The sequence below is a fragment of the Oncorhynchus tshawytscha genome, linkage group LG16 (genome assembly GCF_018296145.1).
Source record: "Oncorhynchus tshawytscha isolate Ot180627B linkage group LG16, Otsh_v2.0, whole genome shotgun sequence".
Lineage (NCBI taxonomy): Eukaryota > Metazoa > Chordata > Actinopteri > Salmoniformes > Salmonidae > Oncorhynchus > Oncorhynchus tshawytscha.
Genome location: NC_056444.1, coordinates 11,688,018 through 11,708,651, shown reverse-complemented (window position 1 = coordinate 11,708,651; position 20,634 = coordinate 11,688,018). Strand labels below are relative to the sequence as shown.

At 44.0% G+C, this 20,634-nt stretch overlaps 1 protein-coding gene across 4 annotated transcripts in view; it reads left to right on the top strand.

Moving 5' to 3' along the window:
- LOC112215324 (lethal(3)malignant brain tumor-like protein 4) overlaps positions 1-11,580 on the top strand; it is a 132,166-nt gene extending 120,586 nt beyond the window's left edge. For all 4 annotated transcript variants that reach the window (XM_042298780.1, XM_042298779.1, XM_042298778.1 and 1 more), the window contains exons 18-20: positions 1,450-1,619; positions 8,883-8,945; positions 9,768-11,580. In XM_042298780.1, coding sequence (XP_042154714.1) covers positions 1,450-1,619; positions 8,883-8,945; positions 9,768-9,923 — 389 coding nt within the window. In that variant the 3' untranslated portion in view covers positions 9,924-11,580. The remainder of the gene's footprint in view (positions 1-1,449; positions 1,620-8,882; positions 8,946-9,767) is intronic.
- The last annotated feature ends 9,054 nt before the right edge of the window (positions 11,581-20,634 follow it).

Here is a 20,634-nt window from a genome sequence, read left to right as displayed (position 1 = left end):
TCAAAAGGTACGAGCAGAAAGGCAATAGAAAGGCCATTTTAGTTGAGACAAGCAGTCGAAAGGATACTATATCTGTTCACATTGTCTGCATGTATTCCAGTTCTCACAGAAATCCCCTCACACTATACCATATGATTGTGTGCAATATAACACTGATGACACACTGATTTCAATCTTAATCATAATAATCATCTTTAACTATTAAAAACCATTTAGCGTAGGCTCAAGACTTTAGTTATATTTGGTCACCGGTGCAGCAAACCTAGACAAATGTCACAGTTGACAAGCGTGTCAAACTCATCTCTGCTCCGTTGAGACATCGCTAGGAGACAACTAGAAGAAAAACAGCATGTCCTGTATCTCACCCTGTTCTTGCTGTCAGGACAGACAGACCTGAAACACGCATTCACACACCCAGAAACAGAGACACAGAGAGACACACACTCTCTTTCTCCCATACATACTGACACACACACACACACACTCTCTTTCTCCCATACATACTGACACACACACACTCTTTCTCCCATACATACTGACACACACACACACACACACACTCTCTTTCTCCCATACATACTGAGACATATACACTCTCTTTCTCCCATACATACTGAGACATACACACACTCTCTTTCTCCCATACATACTGACACACACACACACTGACACACAGACCCACTCACACACAAACACACACTCAAAGCTCGCCCCACTTTGTGCTGCCTCCCAAAACTCAGGGTGGATCTTGGTCATAGAAAGGGCATTTTAGCTGGTCTCTTCATCAGTCAGTCATGACAACCATTAGTGCATCCCCTAGTCCATTGGCCTACTAACAACTCAGGAGCACTTCATCCTTCTTATCTACCGCTGTGTGCTACGGATAATGAAGAGATGCATCTGCACTGTGCTGTCAAAAGGGACTAAGTAATGGATTATTCCTTTACTCCTCTGTTTTGGCACAATGGCATAAGAGTATTAGAAATTTAAGATTATGGGTAGCCTAGTGGTTAGAGCGTTGGTGCCAGTAACCGAAAGGTTGCAAGTTCATATCCCTGAGCTGACAAGGTACAAATCTGTCATTCTGCCCCTGAACAGGCAGTTAACCCACTGTTCCTAGGCCATCATTGAAAATAAGAATTTGTTCTTAACTGACTTGCATAGTTAAATAAAGGTCAAATAAAAAAATTGAAAATAAGGAAAGGAAGCTGAAAGCAAAATGCTTTGTTCGTTGATGCACTGCAAAATCAAAAGGAAAAAATAACTCAAGTCTTAGGCCTGTCGCTTGACTTTACTACTATGCGTTTTTTACACTTGAATAAACACTCTCTCGCTCTCCCTCTGTCTGTCTGTCTGTGAGAAAGAAAGTGATCTCACTCATTCACTAACAGTCACATTGGCAACACATTAATAACATGTTTACCCTCCCTCTCTCTTTCCCCCCTCCAGAGAGCAGTCTGGATAGCCTGCAGCAGGCCCTCCACCAGTCTGTGTTCCTGTCGGCCATGTCGGCTCAACCCGGACGGGACCTACCCCTGTGCTGGGAGCAGCACTGCAAGCTGCTGCCTGGGGTGGCCGGATTGCAGGCCAGCTGCGTGGCCCACTGGACCGTGGATGAGGTGAGAGCACACACACATCCACACGCTCATGCAGACAGTTGAAGTCGGAGGTTTACATACACCTTAGCCAAATCCATTTCAACTCAGTATTTCGCAATTCCTGACATTTAATCCTAGTAAAAATTCCCCGTCTTAGGTCGGTTAGGATCACCGCTTTATAAGAAGAATGTTAAATGACAGAATAATAGTAGACCCAGTGATTTTATTTCAGCTTTTATTTATTTCATCACATTCCCAGTGGGTCAAAAGCCCATTCCTCCTGACAGAGCTGGTGTAACTGAGTCAGGTTTATAGGCCTCCTTGCTGAAACAAATGGAGGGGTGAGGGGATGGGGGGTGATTTTGAGATTCAGCCGATGTCTTACCTTAGTTTGTTTCTTCATCTGGTATTGTATCTTGTATAGGTTATTATAGGCCCTTGTATAGGTTATTATAGGCCCTTGTATAGGTTATTATAGGCCCTTGTATAGGTTATTATAGGCCCTTGTATAGGTTATTATAGGCCCTTGTATAGGTTATTATAGGCCCTTGTATAGGTTATTATAGGCCCTTGTATAGGTTATTATAGGCCCTTGTATAGGTTATTATAGGCCCTTGTATAGGTTATTATAGGCCCTTGTACAGGCCCTTGTATTGTTGAGTTTGCTGTACAAGTGGCTTGCTGCAGTGTGAAGGATTATATTTTCCCTTAGTTCACTTATAGAAAACATTATTCCCTTTATATGAAAGTTTGTTATGTAACCCAGTTGTCTGTCAGTTGGGTTTATAGGACCCAGTGTCCTCCCTCATATAAAGTACTGTCCAGTCTGTCTCCTCTCCACGCTGTCATTTCTCTTCTACTGTTGATATCAGGCTTCATGAGCTTGACAAAGGCACATCACCATAGCAACCAGGTGTGACCGTAAACTTTGACACTAGCAACCAGAGAGCCTCGCGGTAAATAGACTCAGAGATTTGACTGTTTGTTTACAGTTGATGCATTGTGGGCATAGAGGAGAGAGTGGTAGATATGCAATGGTAATGTGTAGGCGTATGAATAATGTTTTCAATCATTTTATTGATGTGGTTAGTCCTCGCCGTTCCCTCAGTCTGCTCTATTGAACAGACTAGCATCATTTCTTAGTCCCTTTGTATTGTGGTTTAAACCTGCTTTGTCAAGCCAAATTGATATCAATCCAAATCTTTTGAAATTTCAGCCGTCACTTGAGAAAAAGAAAAATCCTTGGATGTTTGCCTCTCTGGTTCGAGTACGAGACTCAAATGTAATATCAGAATCCCTCAGCGAGGCCGCTCCACTCTTAAGAATTAATTGACATGCCTACGTACCCGTCGAAACGGCGTGCGAGATACGGCCAACGCCACGATCCTCCTGCAGTTGCTAAGCACTCTCTCTTCATCTCTGTTGATTGATGAGATGAGGCTACCGGACTTAATGTGATTATTCCCCTTTCGCTACACACACACCTTCTCCGGTCCTCGCTGCCACCACTGAGCATCTCCAACGGTAACGAGGTCACACACCTGTGTTACGGTTTATATATATTTTTTTGTATTTTCCAACTAATGCGGGCACCAATGAGGCACACCAGGGGGAAGAAAGAGAGGAGGGAAGGGGAAGATAGGAAAGAGAGAAGAGGAGAGAAAGATCTGGCCCCCTCACAGCACAGATTGAAGAGAGAGATGCTACAGTAGAGGTAACCAAGACTATCTCTGAATGCACAACAGCAACGCACAGTGTTGTGGGACATTCAGATATATATTGGGAACATTATTATTCATCATAACCAATCACGTTAATTCCAAAGAGGGTTATAGTTTGAATGAACAAATGGTAATTTGGGATACTGTCCTCCAAAGAGTTTGATTTGGCTAAAGAGAGGTAAGGGGGGTCACCTGGGAAGGCAGTAGGGTTAGTAGGGCTGAAGCAGTGAAGAGTGGTGGCTAGCTGTGTTACCTGTGTGAATGTGAAATAATCAGTAAAGAAACCCAGCATCTAGAATAAGGCATCACGTAGGCTTTTCAAGACGTTTCAATCTGCCAAGTTCAGTGTTGTGCCTGCCGAATATGGCCCAGGCTTGTCTTATGACAGCAACCTGCAGAGAGGGGGAGGATAGAATGTCATCGAGTTTAACCGGAGGTGGAAGTTTTCTCTTGCCGGTTGTGGGGATTTGGCAGAGTGGAAGGTGTGAGATTGCAGTAGAGAGAAAGAGAGGAGGACTGTAAAGGGATCGACTAGAGGGAGAAGAGCACTACTTGTGTAACATCCACTAACACCCCCCAGCCTACAGATGTTTCCCTACCTCACCCATGCCCCTCATAGTCAGGAAGTCCTTAGCCAAGGTTCTATAGCTTAAGCCTATAGCTTGATAGCCAAGAGCAGCACTGAATGGGCACATTTCACTATCACCAATCAGCCAGCACTTCTCCAACCTAACCAGTAGCTAATTGATTGGTTTTAGCATTGCACCATGTAATAGCAGACACTATCATCCAAAGCACTGTGCAAACATATACAAAATAAAATGACAATCCTTTTGGGAATTCTACCCACAGCCTTGGCATTGTTATCATCACACTTTTACCTACTGAGCCACAGTCCTGGAGCATCAGTATCTCCTGTATCTTCATCAACCCTCTCATACATGTCTATTAAGATGTTATGTCCTGTGCATTTCCCATCTCCTTTCAGCATTCAGCTGGGACATACTGTAGTTAAGGTACTAGAAACTCAGGCTGAATCTTTCATTCATTGGGTTCATTATCCTGCCAGCTCTTGATCCCGATCATATCTATTCACTCATTCCACTACAGTGACACTACAATGACTATAACCCATCTGGCATTCAACTCCCACAACCCCCCTCTCTATCAAAGAGAGAGAGAGTCAAAGTTCTTCAAAAGCGGCGCTTTCAAACGGAAAGGTCAATGTTTCAGGCCCCTTTGCCTGGACTCCTGCGAGGCCAATTATAGCCCATCATATTTTCCTAAGGGGCGAAAGAAGTGAGGGTGTCAGCAGCCGATGTGGAGGAGAGGAGAATGTCCTCTTGTGCCACCCTCCGTGGGAGTAGTGCTGGGAGTCTCACTAAATTGCCATGGGACCAGCCTCGCAAAGGTTCTGGTCTAAGTGTGCTGCTCTCGCGCCCAGGACTGTAACAGGCTTCTAATGCTTGAACCACTCCTGCCACACTTTAACACACACTGGCTGGAGAGGTTTACCATGCCAATATGGCTGATGAAAACACTTCGCTTACTGAGCCATTTGCATTTGTAGCGCTGGAGCACATACTCGGAATTGTATGGTGTGTTAGGATGAAGCTTGGATCAAGGAGGATGGATGTTAACCAGGATTTATGATTGTTTGGGAAAGGTTTTCAAAAGTTACAAATTGATATTGTTGGTAGTAAATGGGTGATGGTGTACGTAAAGTGTTGTCATTGGTAATAACATCCTCACAGGCTGATGCTTTTTAAACTGGAGAACTGTTTTGATTCTTTAGTAATTCCAGCACAAATTTAGATTTCCCGATTTGAATTCCAACCCACTCTAGAAATATATGTCTTGATCTGTTTTTGTTAAAGAACTTTCAGACATAGCATTTAGCTAATCATGACCCAGGGACTACAGTATGTCGCAGTTCAGATGTCTCTCCTCACTGTAATGTAGACAGACACTGACATTACTCTGTCTGTCTGATGTCGAGGCCAGATATTTGACATGTCACTCAGATAGCATGCAGTCCGCTGCAGCTAGTGCTAGCAGAATGATTCAGCCTTGCTAGACCTACCACGTTAGACCTGGATTCAAATGGTACCTGTTTGCTTTCGGATACTTAAGCTGTGCTTGGTTGAGCTTGAGCTTAACCAATGGAATTAAGCGTGCAAACTCCACCCATCTGGCACTCCAGGTAGGCTAAATCAAATGCTCAAATTATTAAATAAATTTAAGAAAACAAATAGTATTTGAACCCAGTACTGGCTACTGGCCAGTTCCTTCAAGGAGCCATGTACAGATGCTGCATTTTCATGATTCTGCATAGCAGAGATGGAAAAACCTTATTGGTGTCCACAGACTCATAACCTGTAGCGACAGCATCCTCTAGCTCCATTGACATCTATGAACACTGACATTCAATTGCTGTGCCTTCTAGCCACTGTGGCCTTGTTCAGATTCTCTTGAAACGCACTCTTCCTTCCAGTCATGTCAGATAGGTGATTACTTCAAGGCAGGAAGGATCCATTTTAAGAACAGGGCCTGGGTCTGAGTGGAGAGGGACATCTGTGTTTATTTTTGGACTGGCCAGTGATGCACATTGAGGTAATAGATTTTGGAAGGGTCTGAGACTTGACCAAACTGCTGTTTCATAATCAGTCCTATAGCTCAGCTGTTTAGCACACCCTCATGTAGCATAAATGCAACAAAAAAAACATGACATCAGCGAGATCCGCTATTATGGGATAGCTGATCTCACTGATGTCATGTTGTTTTTCTGTCAACACTTACTCTGATTTTCTTTACTGAAACCCTTCATCTTGAGGCCTAAATAACAATTTCATAGGAATGACATAGCATATGTCATGATCAGTCATGACTTGTTATGTTATGTTATGTTGGCCTTATGACTGGCAGAGTTCAAGCAAAGTCTTACTATGGTAATTACACAAGATACAGTTGAAGTCGGAAGTTTACATACACCGTAGCCAAATACATTTAAACTCAGTTTTTCACAATTCCTGAAATCCTAGTAAAAACTCCGTCTTAGGTCAGTTAGGACCACCAGTTTATTTTAAGAATGTGAAATGTCAGAATAATAGTAGAGAGAATGATTTATTTCAGCTTTTATTGAATTCATCACATTCCCAGTGGGTCAGAAGTTAACATTCACTCAATTGGTACTTGGTAACATTGCCTTTAAATTGTTTAACTTGGGTCAGATGTTTCGGGTGGACTTCCACAACCTTCCCACAATAAGTTGGGTGAATTTTGGCCCATTCCTCCTGACAGAGCTGGTGTAACCGAGTCAGGTTTGTAGGCCTCCTTGCTCGACATACTCTTTTTCAGTTCTGCCCACAAATTTTCTATAGGATTGAGGTCTGGGCTTTGTGATGGCCAATCCAATACCTTGACTTTGTTGTCCTTAAGCCATTTTGCCGCCATTTTGAAGTATGCTTGGGGTCATTGTCCAATTGCGACCGAGCTTTAACTTCCTGCGGATCAGTGGGACGCTAGTGAAATCACAAGTGCAATACATCAAAATAAAGCTTAACTTGTTGTTAATCCAGCCGTCATTTCAGATTTCAAAAAGGCTTTACGGCGAAAGCAAACCATGCGATTATCTGAGGACAGCGCCCAGCACACAAATCCATAACAAATCATTTTCAACCAGGGAGTTGCGACACGAAAGTCAGAAATAGCGATATAATATATGCCTTACTTTTGAAGATCTTCTGTTGGCACTCCAAAAGGTCCCAGGTACATTACAAATGGTAATTTCTGTTTGATAAACTCCTTTATATCCATAAAAACTCAGTTTAGCTGTCACGCTTCAGTCAATAATCCACTCTGTTTCCTTCCTTCAAAATGCATACAAAATTAATCGCAAACGTTAGAAATAAACTTATCCAAACAAGTCAATCAACGTTTATAATCACACCTTAGGTACCCTAATATGCAAATAAACAATAAAGTTTAAGACAGAGAATCGTTATTGTCTTTACCGGAGAAAAATACCAAAATACGCGCTCTCATTCACGCGCTTGGAAACACTACAGCCAAAATGGGAGCCACCTAGAAAGACTACAATTTCTGGTTCATTTTTACAAACTCCAGCCTGAAACTCTTTCTAAAGACTGTTGACATCTAGTGGAAGCCCTAGAAACTGCAATCGGGCACGATTTCTCCCTTATTATAAAAGTCCCATCCATTGAAATCAGTGGTAGGACGAAAAAAAGTTTTTGGAATGGTTTGTCCTCAGGGTTATTATTTTAACAGTTTTAGAAACTTTAGAGTGTTTTCTATCCAAATCTACCAATTATATGCATATCCTAGCTAGCAGGCAGTTTACTTTGGGCACGCTTTTCATCCAGACGTCAAAATACCGCCCCCTATCCCAAAGAAGTTAACTTCCTGACTGATGTCTTGATGTTGCTTCAATATATCCACATCATTTTCCTTCCTCATGAAGCCATCTATTTTGGGAAGTGCACCAGTACTTCCTGCAGCAAAGCACCCCTACAACATGATGCTGCCACCCCCGTGCTTCACGGGTGGGATGGTGTTCTTCGGCTTGAAAGCCTCCCCCTTTTTCCTCCAAACATAACGATGGTCATTATGGCCAAACAGTTTAATTTTTGTTTCATCAGACCAGAGGACATTTCTCCAAAAGGTATGATGTTTGTCCCCATGTGCAGTTGCAAACTGTAGTCTGGCATTTTAATGGCGGTTTTAGAGCAGTGGCTTCTTCCTTGCTGAGCGCCCTTTCAGGTTATGTCGATATAGGACTCGTTTTTACTGTGGATATATATACTTTTGTACCTGTTTCCTCCAGCATCTTCACAAGGTCCTTTGCTGTTGTTCTGGGTTTGATTTGCACTTTTCGCACCAAAGTACGTTCATCTCTAGGAGACCGAACACGTCTCCTTCCTGAGCGGTATGATGGCTGTGTGGTCCCATGGTGTTTATACTTGCGTACTATTGTTTGTACAGATGAACGTGGTACCTTCAGGCATTTGGAAATTGCTCCCAAGGATGAACCAGACTTGTGGAGGTCTCCAATTATTTTTCTGAGGTCTTGGCTGATTTATTTTGATTTTCTATGATGTCAAGGAAAGAGGCACTGAGTTTGAAGGTAGGCCTTGAAATACATCCACAGGTACACCTCCAATTGACTCGAATGATGTCAATTAGCCTATCAGAAGCTTCTAAAGATATGAGATCATTTTCTGGAATTTTCCAAGCTGAATAAAGGCCCAGTCAACTTTGTGTATGTAAACTTCTGACCCACTGGAATTGTGATCCAGTGAATTACAAGTGAAATATTCCATCTGTAAACAATTGTTGGAAAAATTACTTGTGTCTTGCACAAAGTAGATGTCCTAATTGACTTGTCAAAACTATTGTTTGTTAACAAGACATTTGTGGAGTGGTTGAAAAACTAGTTTTAATGACTCCAACCTAAGTGTATGTAAACTTCCGACTTCAACTGTACCTGCCATTGAGACGGTCTCCCAGACGCTAAACTGTCTGTCCTCTGCTTGTCTTTGTCCAGGTGGCTGACTTCATCCACTCTCTCCCCGGCTGTGATGAACAAGCCAATCAGTTCAAAGAGGAGGTAAGAGGACACAACATCTGGACCTCCTCTAGTCTCCCAGTCTGGAGTCAACTAAGAGTTTTAAGGCTTGTCTTCCTCCGTAAGGCTAAGTAAATGAGGGGAAACGTGCGGAGTAGCCTTTGCTGTTACAGTTGTCTGCAACAAAACACCCAGAGGAATGGATTCCCCCTGTGTTTGGTCAGGGTTCATTTGCGTTGAGAATTATACTGACGTAAGGAGACATCACTGGAATACAAAGCAATTAATTGGAAGCTAATAGCGGTAGTGATTAGCATTCCGAGCACAGCAATATTTGATTTGCCTCAGCTAATCTGACTACAGTATTTGCCACTGGTCTCTGGGTTTGTGAAATCCCTCTTTCAAGCAATCCCAGTTGAGGCTCCACAGTTGTGAAACCCTACCTCTTTGAAGAGTTATTGTAAATAACGCCCCCCCCCAAATGCTAGTACTGTCTTTGCTGATATATACTTTGAGGAAAAATGTACTTGATGTAATGTGTTATCTTAAGATGAATGCGCTAATTGTAAGACTCAAATGTAAAATGTGTATTGTGACTGGCATGTCTAGCCGTTGGACAAGACATCACAATCTGAGCCAACTGATAAGTACTTGATTACCATTTCATAAATTAAATGGGAATTGTATGACTAGTGTCCACTGATCAAACTGCTCATACTCTATATAGTGACATATTACATAGGGACGGACATCTGTAGCCCTTAGAGAGTGAGAGGGATTTTTTTTTACCTCTCTCACTGGGTTCAATTGACTGCACATCAGCTGTTGACCCATGCTGTAATCTAATTTGTTGTCTTCCAACAGCAAATCGACGGGAAGGCCTTGTTGCTGCTGACCCAGCGCGACATCGTCAAGATCATGAGTGTAAAACTCGGCCCTGCCCTTAAGATCTACAACTCTATCTTAATGTTCAAGCACGCTGAGGACAACCAATCGGCAGCCAGCAACGCCAACACATGAAGCATCGGAAGCCACACCCACCAGACCCATCTTATGTGTCTGTCAAACACATAGATTTACTGTGTGGATTCATTCCAAACCCAACCCCCTTACCCCTGCTCCTTCTCTTTGGCCTACAGGCACTTGAGTTCAAGGACTTAAACTAAAGCCGATACATGATCTGTCCAGACCTATGGACTTTCAGGTCACAGTGTGTGTGTGTGTGTGTGTGTGTGTGTGTGTGTGTGTGTGTGTGTGTGTGTCTTGGACACAGCCTCAATCTGCCTTTAATACTCAAACGTAGGTGTCATGAAGGTTAACTCAACAAAACCCACATTTCCAGATATACAGCACAGTTTTCTATGTCTTTTACCCTGTAACTTCTTTCTTCTTTACTTTCCCTTAAAGATGTGACAATCACCACCAACAGTATAAAGCCATGACAAACCTGTGCTTTTTCTGGGTCATCACGGTGCTACGTGTATTCCGAATACAAACAGTCTACATCACAGTACGGGAGTTGACCTCTGGTACCAGTTTACGATCTCTGTTTACCGACGCATACTGTAAACGTGTCGGCCATTTTGATTCTATTTTGTATGAATGTTAATTATGATATGTTACAGTACTGGTATGGACTCACCTATATTTATTGTGAAAAATATCTAGGTGTTTGCATAGTTGAAGGAAATTAATATATTATATATGAGCAAATTGTTTTTGAAAATACCAAAAGGGTTTTTGTTTTAAATTCAGAATTTATTTAATTTGATAATATTATTTTATTTGCATATTAGAAGAATGAAAAATAATTTACGTTTAAGGAACATGTAAAACCATGGGATAGTTTTGAGCTGAAGATAATCTAAATAAGTATAATTTCTGTTATTATAATGTTATATTAGTTGAGATATCTTAGACTTACTTTTTGTGGAAACTGCAGCTCTAGAGTCAGTTAACATGTATGTTTGTCTTTATGAACCCTTTTCTCCATTCGAGTAGACCAGGACCAATATTGTCTTTTTAGTTTTTCCATTTTACCATTGGGGGTAAGTTCTCTCACAGTCACAATAGGTTGAAGGTGTTTTCTTATTATTGAAACACAGCATACTTGCTCTTCTGCACAATTAAGAGTTTAATCTTATATTTTGCTATAACTTGGAATTTAAGCTATATGCTGAAACAAATGCTCTATCATTTGCTTTCTAGTCTTCATATACATGTTGCTACTAAAATGCAACCAAACTCCATTGAAACTTCAGGAATATGAAGAAATGTTTCACTGTATTTCTGCTATTTTTTTCCTTTATAGGGACTTTCTCTCTATCCCAAAATGTTGAGCATACAGAAATGTATATTTTATTCTGATGCTGCTTGTCTTTCTCACTGCTTTAATGTGTCAGACTGCTGTTTTAGTGCATGGAAAATACCGCTACATTTTGGTACAACCTCCAATATGGAGGTAGATATCCACCAAAACATATTTAGGAGATTCACAATCTATTTGGGGTGATATCTACCTTCATATACCTTCATATGAAAATGACAACTAATTTAACCGTGAATATATGGGCTGTACATATTTGTAAACCCTGTTTCTTACACGGAATTAACACTTTGTACAACTCGATGGATTCATATTACATGATTTCACAACCCAAATAAACAGTGCAAAGGCCCTGTTGTCTCTGGAACTTTTTCTTCTCAAGCTAATTCAGCATTATTTAAATACTTTTTTGGACGACCGCAGTGCAAAGCCTCAAGCCCAAACTAGAATTCTAACTTTCAAAGTCTCCCTTTGACATTATTGTTATGTACTGAAATGGAAATATATTTACTCTGGCCGGGAGTTATTCATCTGCAGATAGTGCTATTTTGAAGACCACTTTCTATTTGATTTGCACAGCAGCGTGTTCTGGTGGACGGAGTCGACTATTGATTTGGATACTGGCAGTCCTGTGTGGTGTGACACGTTCAGTTCTGACAGCAAATGAGTCATCCACTGCTGCACAACCAGACTGACAATGAAACACTGCTGTGCAAATCAAATCAAATGTTATTGGTCACATGCACCGAATACAACAGGTGTAGACTTGACAGTGAAATGCTTACTTACGAGCCCATTCCTAACAATTCAGAGTTAGAAATTAAGACAAATATTTGCGAAATAAAAAAAGGAAACAGTAACACAAATACAATAATGCGGCTATATGCAAAGAGTACCAGTACCAAGTCAATGTGCAGGTGTATGAGGTAATTGAGGTAATACAGTATGTACAGTTGAAGTCGGAAGTTTACATACACTTAGGTTGGAGTTATTAACTCGTTTTTCAACCACTCCACAAATTTCTTGTTAACAAACTATAGTTTAGGCAAGGACATAATTTTTCAAAAAATGTAGATTATTTCACTTATAATTCACTGGATCACAATTCCAGTGGGTCAGAAGTTTACATACACTAAGTTGACTGTGCCTTTAAACAGCTTGGGAAATTCCAGAAAATGATGTCATGGCTTTAGAAGCTTCTGATAGGCTAATTGACCAAATTTGAGTCAATTGGAGGTGTACCTGTGGCTGTATTTCAAGGCCTACCTTCAAACTGGGAAATGGGAAAATCAAAAGAAATCAGCCAAATTGTAGACCTCCACAAGTTCATCCATGGAAGCAATTTCCAAACACCTGACGGTACCACGTTCATCTGTACAAACAATAGTATGCAACTATAAACACCATGGGACCACGCAGCTGTCATACCGCTCAGGGAGGAGACGCATTCTGTCTCCTAGAGATGAACGTACTTTGGTGCGAAAAGTGCAAATCAATCCCAGAACAACAGCAAAGGACCTTGTGAAGATGCTGGAGGAAACGGGTACAAAAGTATCTATATCCACAGGAGAACGAGTCCTATATCGTCCCCTCAGCAAGGAAGAAGCCACTGCTCTAAAACCACCATAAAAATGCCAGACTACGGTTTGCAACTGCACATGGGGACAAAGTGTTTGCAAGCAAGGAGGCCTACAAACCTGGCTCAGTTACACCAGCTCTGTCAGGAGGAATGGGCCAAAATTAACCCAACTTATTGTGGGAAGCTTGTGGAAGGCTACCCGAAACGTTTAACCCAAGTTAAACAATTTAATGGCAATGTTACCAAATACTAATTGAGTGAACGTAAACTTCTGACCCACTGGGAATGTGATGAAATATATAAAAGCTGAAATAAATCATTCTCTCTACTATTATTCTGTAATTTAACATTCTTAAAATAAAGTGGTGATCCTAACTGACCTAAGACCGGGAATTGTTACTAGGATTAAATGTCAGGAATTGTGAAATACTGAGTTTAAATGTATTTGGCTAAGGTGTATGTAAACTTCCGACTTCAACTGTACATGCGGGTAGGGGTAAAAGTGACTCGGCAATCAGGATAGATAATAAACAGAGTAGCAATAGCGTATGTGAATGTGTGTGTGTGTGTTGTCAAAATGCGTGTGTGTGTGTTGTAGTGTCAGTGTAGTCTGTGTGAGTGTGGGCAGAGTCAGTGCAAAATAATGAAGATTAAATAATAAAGGGGTCGATGTAAATAGTTTGGGCAGCCATTTAATTGATTGTTCAGCAGTCTTAGGGCTTGGGAGTAGAAGCTGTTCAGGTGCCTTTTGGTCCCAGACTTGGCGCTCCGGTACTGCTTGCCGTGCGGTAGAAGAGAGAGCAGTCTATCACCCCAAGTCTTGGATCATTTTTAGGGCCTGCCTCTGACACCGCCTGGTATAGAGGTCCTGGATGGCAGGGAGTTCGGCCCCAGTGATGCGCCTTGTGGTCGGTTGCCGAGCTGTTGACATACCAAGCGGTGATGCAGCCAATCAAGATTCTCTCAATGGTGCAGCTGTAGAACTTTAAGTCTTTGAGGACCCATACCAATTATTTTCAGCCTCCTGAGGGGGAAGAGGCGTTGCCGTACCCTCTTCACAGCAGAGTTTATGTGCTTGGATCATGAATAGGTCCTAAGTGATGTGGACACAGAGGAAATTAAAGCTCGACCTGCTCCACTACCGCCGCGTTGATGTGAATGGTGGCGTGTTCGGCCCTTTGTTTCCTGTAGTCCACGATCAGCTCATTTGTCTTGCTGACATTGAGGGAGAGGTTGTTGTCCTGGCACCACACTGCCAGGTCTCTGACCCACCTATAAGCTGTCTCATCGTCGTCGGTGATCAGGCCAACCACCGTTGTGTCGTCAGAAAACTTAATGATGGAGTTGGAGTCGTGGCCATTCAGTCGTGGGTGAACAGATAGTACAGGAGGGGACTGTGCATGCACCCCAGAGGGGTCCACATGTTGAGGGTCAGTGTAGCGGATGTGTTGCTGCCTACCCTCACCACCTGGGACCCATCAGGATGTCCAGGATCCAGTTGCAGAGGGAGGTGTTCAGTCCCAGGGTCCTTAGCTTAGTGATGAGCTTTGTGGACACTATGGTGTTGAATGCTGAGCTGTAGTCAATGAACAGCATTCATACATAGGTGTTCCTTTTGTCCAGGTGGGAAAGGGCAGTGTGGAGTGTGATTGAGATTGCGTCATCTGTGGATCTGTTGGGGCAGTATGCGAATTGGAGAAGGTCTAGAGTTTCCGGCATGATGTATTGAGCAAGTGGGGATAGAAATATGGTCAGATTTGCCAAATGGAGGACGAGGGAGAGCTTTGTATGTGTTTCTGTGTGTGGAGTAAAGGTGGTCTAGAATAGTTTTTTCCCTCTGGTTGCACATGTGACATGCTGGTAGAAATTAGGTAAAACGGGTTAAGTTTGCCTGCATTAAAGTCCCCGGCCACTAGGAGCGCTGCTTTGGATGAGCATTTTCTTGGTTGCTTATGGCCTTATACAGCTCGTTGAGTGCGATCTTGGTGCCAGTTTCTGTTTGTCGTGGTAAAGAGACGGCTACAAATAATAAAGATGAGAACTCTATTGGTAAATAATGTGGTTTACAGCTTATCATGAGGTATTCTAGACTTCTTTAATATTAGACCTTGCGCACCAGCAGTTATTGATAAATAGACACATACCCCTGCCCCTCGTCTTACCAGACGTAGCTGCTCTATCCTGCCGACGCACGGATAAGCCAGCCAGCTCTATATTATCTGTGTCGTCGTTCAGCCACGTCTCGATGAAACATAAGATATTGCGGTTTTTAATGTCCCTTTGGTAGGAAAGTCTTAATTGTAGATCTTCCAATTTGTTTTCCAATGATTACACGTTGGCCAATAAAATGAAGGGCAGTGGTGGTTTATCTACTCAATGGCAAATTCTTACAAGGCACCCCGTCCTCCTCCCCTTTTCCTCTGCCTTTTCTTCACGTTGATGACGGTGATTTGGACCTTGTCTTGACAAATGGTATATCGTTCACGTCAGACTGATCTTTGTCCAGTTCGAGGTGAGTAATTGTTGTTCTGATGTCCAGAAGTTATTTTCGGTCATAAGAGACGGTAGCAGCAACATCATGTACAAAATGAATTGCAAACGATGCGAAAAAACAAACAAAATGGCACAGTTGGTTAGGAGCCTGTAAAACGTCGGCCATCCCCTACGGCGCCATTATAATTGAATATGTAAATACCTACACGCAAACACACTGACTGAACAAAATAGATGCACGTGATCATGGCTGGTATGGAGTGTTTTGATATAACCCAGCAGAGTTTATGGAGACACATCCCACATCATGTGCAGGCTTCATCCTCTAAACCATCCGTCTTTTATGTTCTGTCTCTTGATGTAGAGTGCGCAGTAAGCCTATGTATCAAATCTATATTGATGTGATCATTGTAACGAACCCCTATAGACATTGTGGGTGTCTCTTAAAGTGTGTTTGGATGCAGTTATGCTCTGCACAGTACTGGAAATGGTAGCTTGAGAAACAAAGTCTATGTGACGTATTACCATCTCCCCACTGACTTAAACTGTAATTAGAAGGTTCCTTTTAACTCTCTGCACTACAGGTAATGATCTAGTTACTGCAGTGTTCAATTGATTAATGTACGACTGAGAATGCAGATCCAGTATATATTCTTACCACTGGTAGAAAATATACGGGAAGGTTTTATAGTGATCATAAATGCTTTTTTTCATCTGTGGGTTAAAGGTCGGCGGTATAATAACAGTGGAAATAAATGACTCTGGGCGTAAAGTAGGGAAATTGTTGGTGCAATTTCGCTCAGTGCAATATTCCCTGTTGCCTCTGGGAACACTCTCTCTCTCTCTCTCCCCCTCACTCTCTCTCTCCCCCTCACTTTCTCTCTCTCCCTCACTCTCTCTCTCCCCCTCACTTTATCTCTCTCCTCCTCACTTACTCTCTCGCTCCCCTCAGTCTCTCCCCCTCACGCCCTCTTATTCTCTCTCCCCCTCACGTCCTCTTACTCTCTTTCTCCCCCTCACGTCCTCTTACTCTCTTTCTCCCCTCACATCCTCTTATTCTCTCTCTCTCCCCCTCACGTCCTCTTACTCTCTCTCTCCCCCTCACGTCCTCTTACTCTCTCTCCCCCCCCCCCGTCCTCTTATTCTCTCTCCCCCTCACGTCCTCTTACTCTCTCTCTCCCCCTCACGTCCTCTTACTCTCTCTCTCCGCCTCACATCCTCTTATTCTCTCTCTCCCCCTCACGTCCTCTTATTCTCTCTCTCCCCCACGTCCTCTTACTCTCTCTCTCCCCCCTCACGTCCTCTTACTCTCTCTCTCCCCCTCACGCCCTCTTACTCTCTCTCCCCCACGTCCTCTTACTCTCTCTCCCCCTCACGTTCTCTTACTCTCTCTCTCCCCCACGTCCTCTTACTCTCTCTCCCCGTCCTCTTACTCTCTCTCCCCCACGTCCTCTTACTCTCTCTCCCCCCGTCCTCTTACTCTCTCTCTCCCCCCGTCCTCTTACTCTCTCTCCCCCCGTCCTCTTACTCTCTCTCCCCCCCCGTCCTCTTACTCTCTCTCCCCCAAGTCCTCTTACTCTCTCCCCCCCCGTCCTCTTACTCTCTCTCCCCCCATCCTCTTACTCTCTCTCCCCCCATCCTCTTACTCTCTCTCCCCCCCGTCCTCTTACTCTCTCTCCCCCATCATCTTACTATCTCTCTCCCCCCGTCCTCTTACTCTCTCTCCCCCCGTCCTCTTACTCTCTCTCTCCCCCCGTCGTCTTACTCTCTCTCTCCCCCATCCTATTACTCTCTCTCCCCCCATCCTCTTACTCTCTCTGCCCCCAAGTCCTCTTACTCTCTCTCTCCCCCATCCTCTTACTCTCTCTCCCCCATCCTCTTACTCTCTCCCCCCGTCCTCTTACTCTCTCTCTCTCCCCCACGTCCTCTTACTCTCTCTCTCCCCACGTCCTCTTACTCTCTCTCTCCCCCCCCGTCCTCTTACTCTCTCTCCCCCACGTCCTCTTACTCTCTCTCCCCCGTCCTCTTACTCTCTCTCTCCCCCCACGTCCTCTTACTCTCTCACCCCCGTCCTCTTACTCTCTCTCCCCCCGTCCTCTTACTCTCTCTCTCCCCCCGTCCTCTTAGTCTCTCTCTCCCCCCGTCCTCTTACTCTCTCTCCCCCACGTCCTCTTACTCTCTCTCCCCCCCGTCCTCTTACTCTCTCTCCCCCCGTCCTCTTACTCTCTCTCTCCCCCGTCCTCTTACTCTCTCTCTCCCCCGTCCTCTTACTCTCTCTCTCCCCCCGTCCTCTTACTCTCTCTCCCCCAAGTCCTCTTACTCTCTCTCTCTCCCCCCGTCCTCTTACTCTCTCTCTCCCCCCCGTCCTCTTACTCTCTCTCTCCCCCCGTCCTCTTACTCTCTCTCTCCCCCCGTCCTCTTACTCTCTCTCTCCCCCTGTCCTCTTACTCTCTCTCTCCCCCCCGTCCTCTTACTCTCTCTCCCCCCCGTCCTCTTACTCTCTCTCCCCCGTCCTCTTACTCTCTCTCCCCCCCGTCCTCTTACTCTCTCTCCCCCCACGTCCTCTTACTCTCTCTCCCCGTCCTCTTACTCTCTCTCCCCCCGTCCTCTTACACTCTCTCTCCCCCCGTCCTCTTACTCTCTCTCTCCCCCCGTCCTCTTACTCTCTCTCTCCCCCCGTCCTCTTACTCTCTCTCCCCCCGTCCCTTCTTACTCTCTCCCCCGTCCTCTTACTCTCTCTCTCTCCCCCCGTCCTCTTATTCTCTCTCCCCCCCACGTCCTCTTACTCTCTCTCTCCCCCGTCCTCTTACTCTCTCTCTCCCCCGTCCTCTTACTCGCTCTCTCCCCCCGTCCTCTTACTCTCTCTCTCCCCCCGTCCTCTTACTCTCTCTCTCCCCCCCGTCCTCTTACTCTCTCTCTCCCCCTGTCCTCTTACTCTCTCTCTCCCCCCGTCCTCTTACTCTCTCTCCCCCCGTCCTCTTACTCTCTCTCCCCCCGTCCTCTTACTCTCTCTCTCCCCCCGTCCTCTTACTCTCTCTCCCCCGTCCTCTTACTCTCTCTCCCCCAAGTCCTCTTACTCTCTCTCCCCCACGTCCTCTTACTCTCTCTCCCCCCGTCCTCTTACTCTCTCTCCCCCCGTCCTCTTACTCTCTCTCCCCCAAGTCCTCTTACTCTCTCTCCCCCCCCATCCTCTTACTCTCTCTCTCCCCCCGTCCTCTTACTCTCTCTCTCCCCCCGTCCTCTTACTCTCTCTCCCCCCGTCCTCTTACTCTCTCTCTCCCCCCGTCGTCTTACTCTCTCTCTCCCCCATCCTCTTACTCTCTCTCCCCCTCACGTCCTCTTATTCTCTCCCTCCTCTCTACTATTTCTCATTCTCTTCCACACACACACACCACATTAACAACCCATTAATGGCATCTGAATATGACAAGCGCCCTGCCAAAAGTCCCTTGGTTTCTAAAACATGAACAACAGCAGCAGCCTCCCTATGGGCAAGCAAACCCCTCTAATGCTCCAGCCCTGGTCATCAGCAGATGGTCTGCTGCTTTAGGTCTTTCTAGGAGTGTTATGGGGATACTCTTGTCGCAGAGCATTTTAATTCTCTCTTCTCTACTATGGTTGTGTGGAGTGGAGGAAAGAGCCAGGGATTTGAGTACAGCAGTCAAACAGTACTACAAGGCATCTATGGTTGTGTGTGTGTGTGTGTGTGTGTGCGTGCGTGCGTGCTTCTCCGTAGAAGAGCTCCCCAAACAAATCATTGTATGTCTTGTGACACTAACGGATGACGAGAGGGTTTTCTCTTTGCCTCTTTAACAGCGTACCTCCCATGGTAAATAATAGTGTGTGGTGACACATGCTCTTTGTGTGTGTGCAATGCTGTGTGTGTGCGTGCGTACACATGCATGTTCTTGGAGGTATTGAGGGCTGCTGGGAGCAGGAAAATGAAAGGGATTCATGGTACTGTATGTTCCAACAGACGGAGGCTATACACAGTGAACAAAACATTAAGAATGCCTTCCTAATATCAAGTTGCACCTCCTTTTGTTGGCCCATGTTGACTCCAATGCTTCCCACAGTTGTGTCAAGTTGGCTAGATGTACTTTGGGTGGTGAACCATTTTATTTTATTTAACCAGTTAAGAACAAATTCTGGTGTGCCTGGTACCTACTACCATACCCTGTTCAAAGGCACTTCAATCTGTTGTCTTTCCCATTCACCCTCTGAATGGCACACATACACAATCCATGTCTCTATTTAACCTGTCTCCTCCCCTTCACCTACACTGATTTTAAGTGGATTTAACAAGTCACATCAATAAGGGATCATAGCTTTCACCTGGATTCACCTGGTCAGTTTGTCATGGAAAGAGCAGCTGTTCATAATGTTTTGTACACTCACTATATAAGCTGCAGCAGAAGCTGCTCACATCAAAGGCAGAGGAGGTTTCCTCCTTATTAAAGATCTTTCCAGGCACACATGGGGCTTTCTCAGCACGAGTGGCTGGTTCAACACGATGGGCCTTGTTAGCAGCAAACTGCTTTATCTTTGAATCCAAGCTTATCTGAGAAATTTGCTGGCTTGCTGCTATGCGGAGATGAATTTAAAATGATTTCGCTGTAGGTGCTGTATGTTTTATCACACAGTGGATAACATGTTAAGTGTAGTAGTATAGGCTACAAGCATCAATATGGATTTTTAAAAATGTATTCTATTGAGAGACCCCACTTCAAATGTGTTAATATGATGTTGATATGGGAGACCCATTTCCATCCTACCCAATTAGGTCTTAACTATGGATATTGTAATGCATCTCCAATAGTCAATCATCTATGTATAGTAGATATCAGCTGCCCCATTTAACCATACACTGTTATGAATTTTACCTGATCAATTGCTTTGAAGTTAGCTGCACTCATCGCAATTTACATAGATAAGTTGCCTATATGTTGATCTGATGGAGTGCTTTTTTATATAATGGTGCTTGGAGAAGAACTGGGTTCTCAACATTAACAAAATACATTTTATTTGATTTATTTAACCTTTATTTATCCAGGTAGGCAAGTTGAGAACAAGTTCTCATTTACAATTGCGACCTGGCCAAGATAAAGCAAAGCAGTTCGACACACAACAACACAGAGTTACACATGGAGTAAAACAAACATACAGTCAATAATACAGTAGAAAGGTAAGTGTATATATACAATGTGAGCAAGTGAGGTGAGATAAGGGAGGTAAAGGCAAAAAAAAGACCATGGTGGCGAAGTAAATACAATAGCAAGTACAACACTGGAATGGTAGATTTGCAGTGGAAGAATGTGCAAAGTAGAGATAGA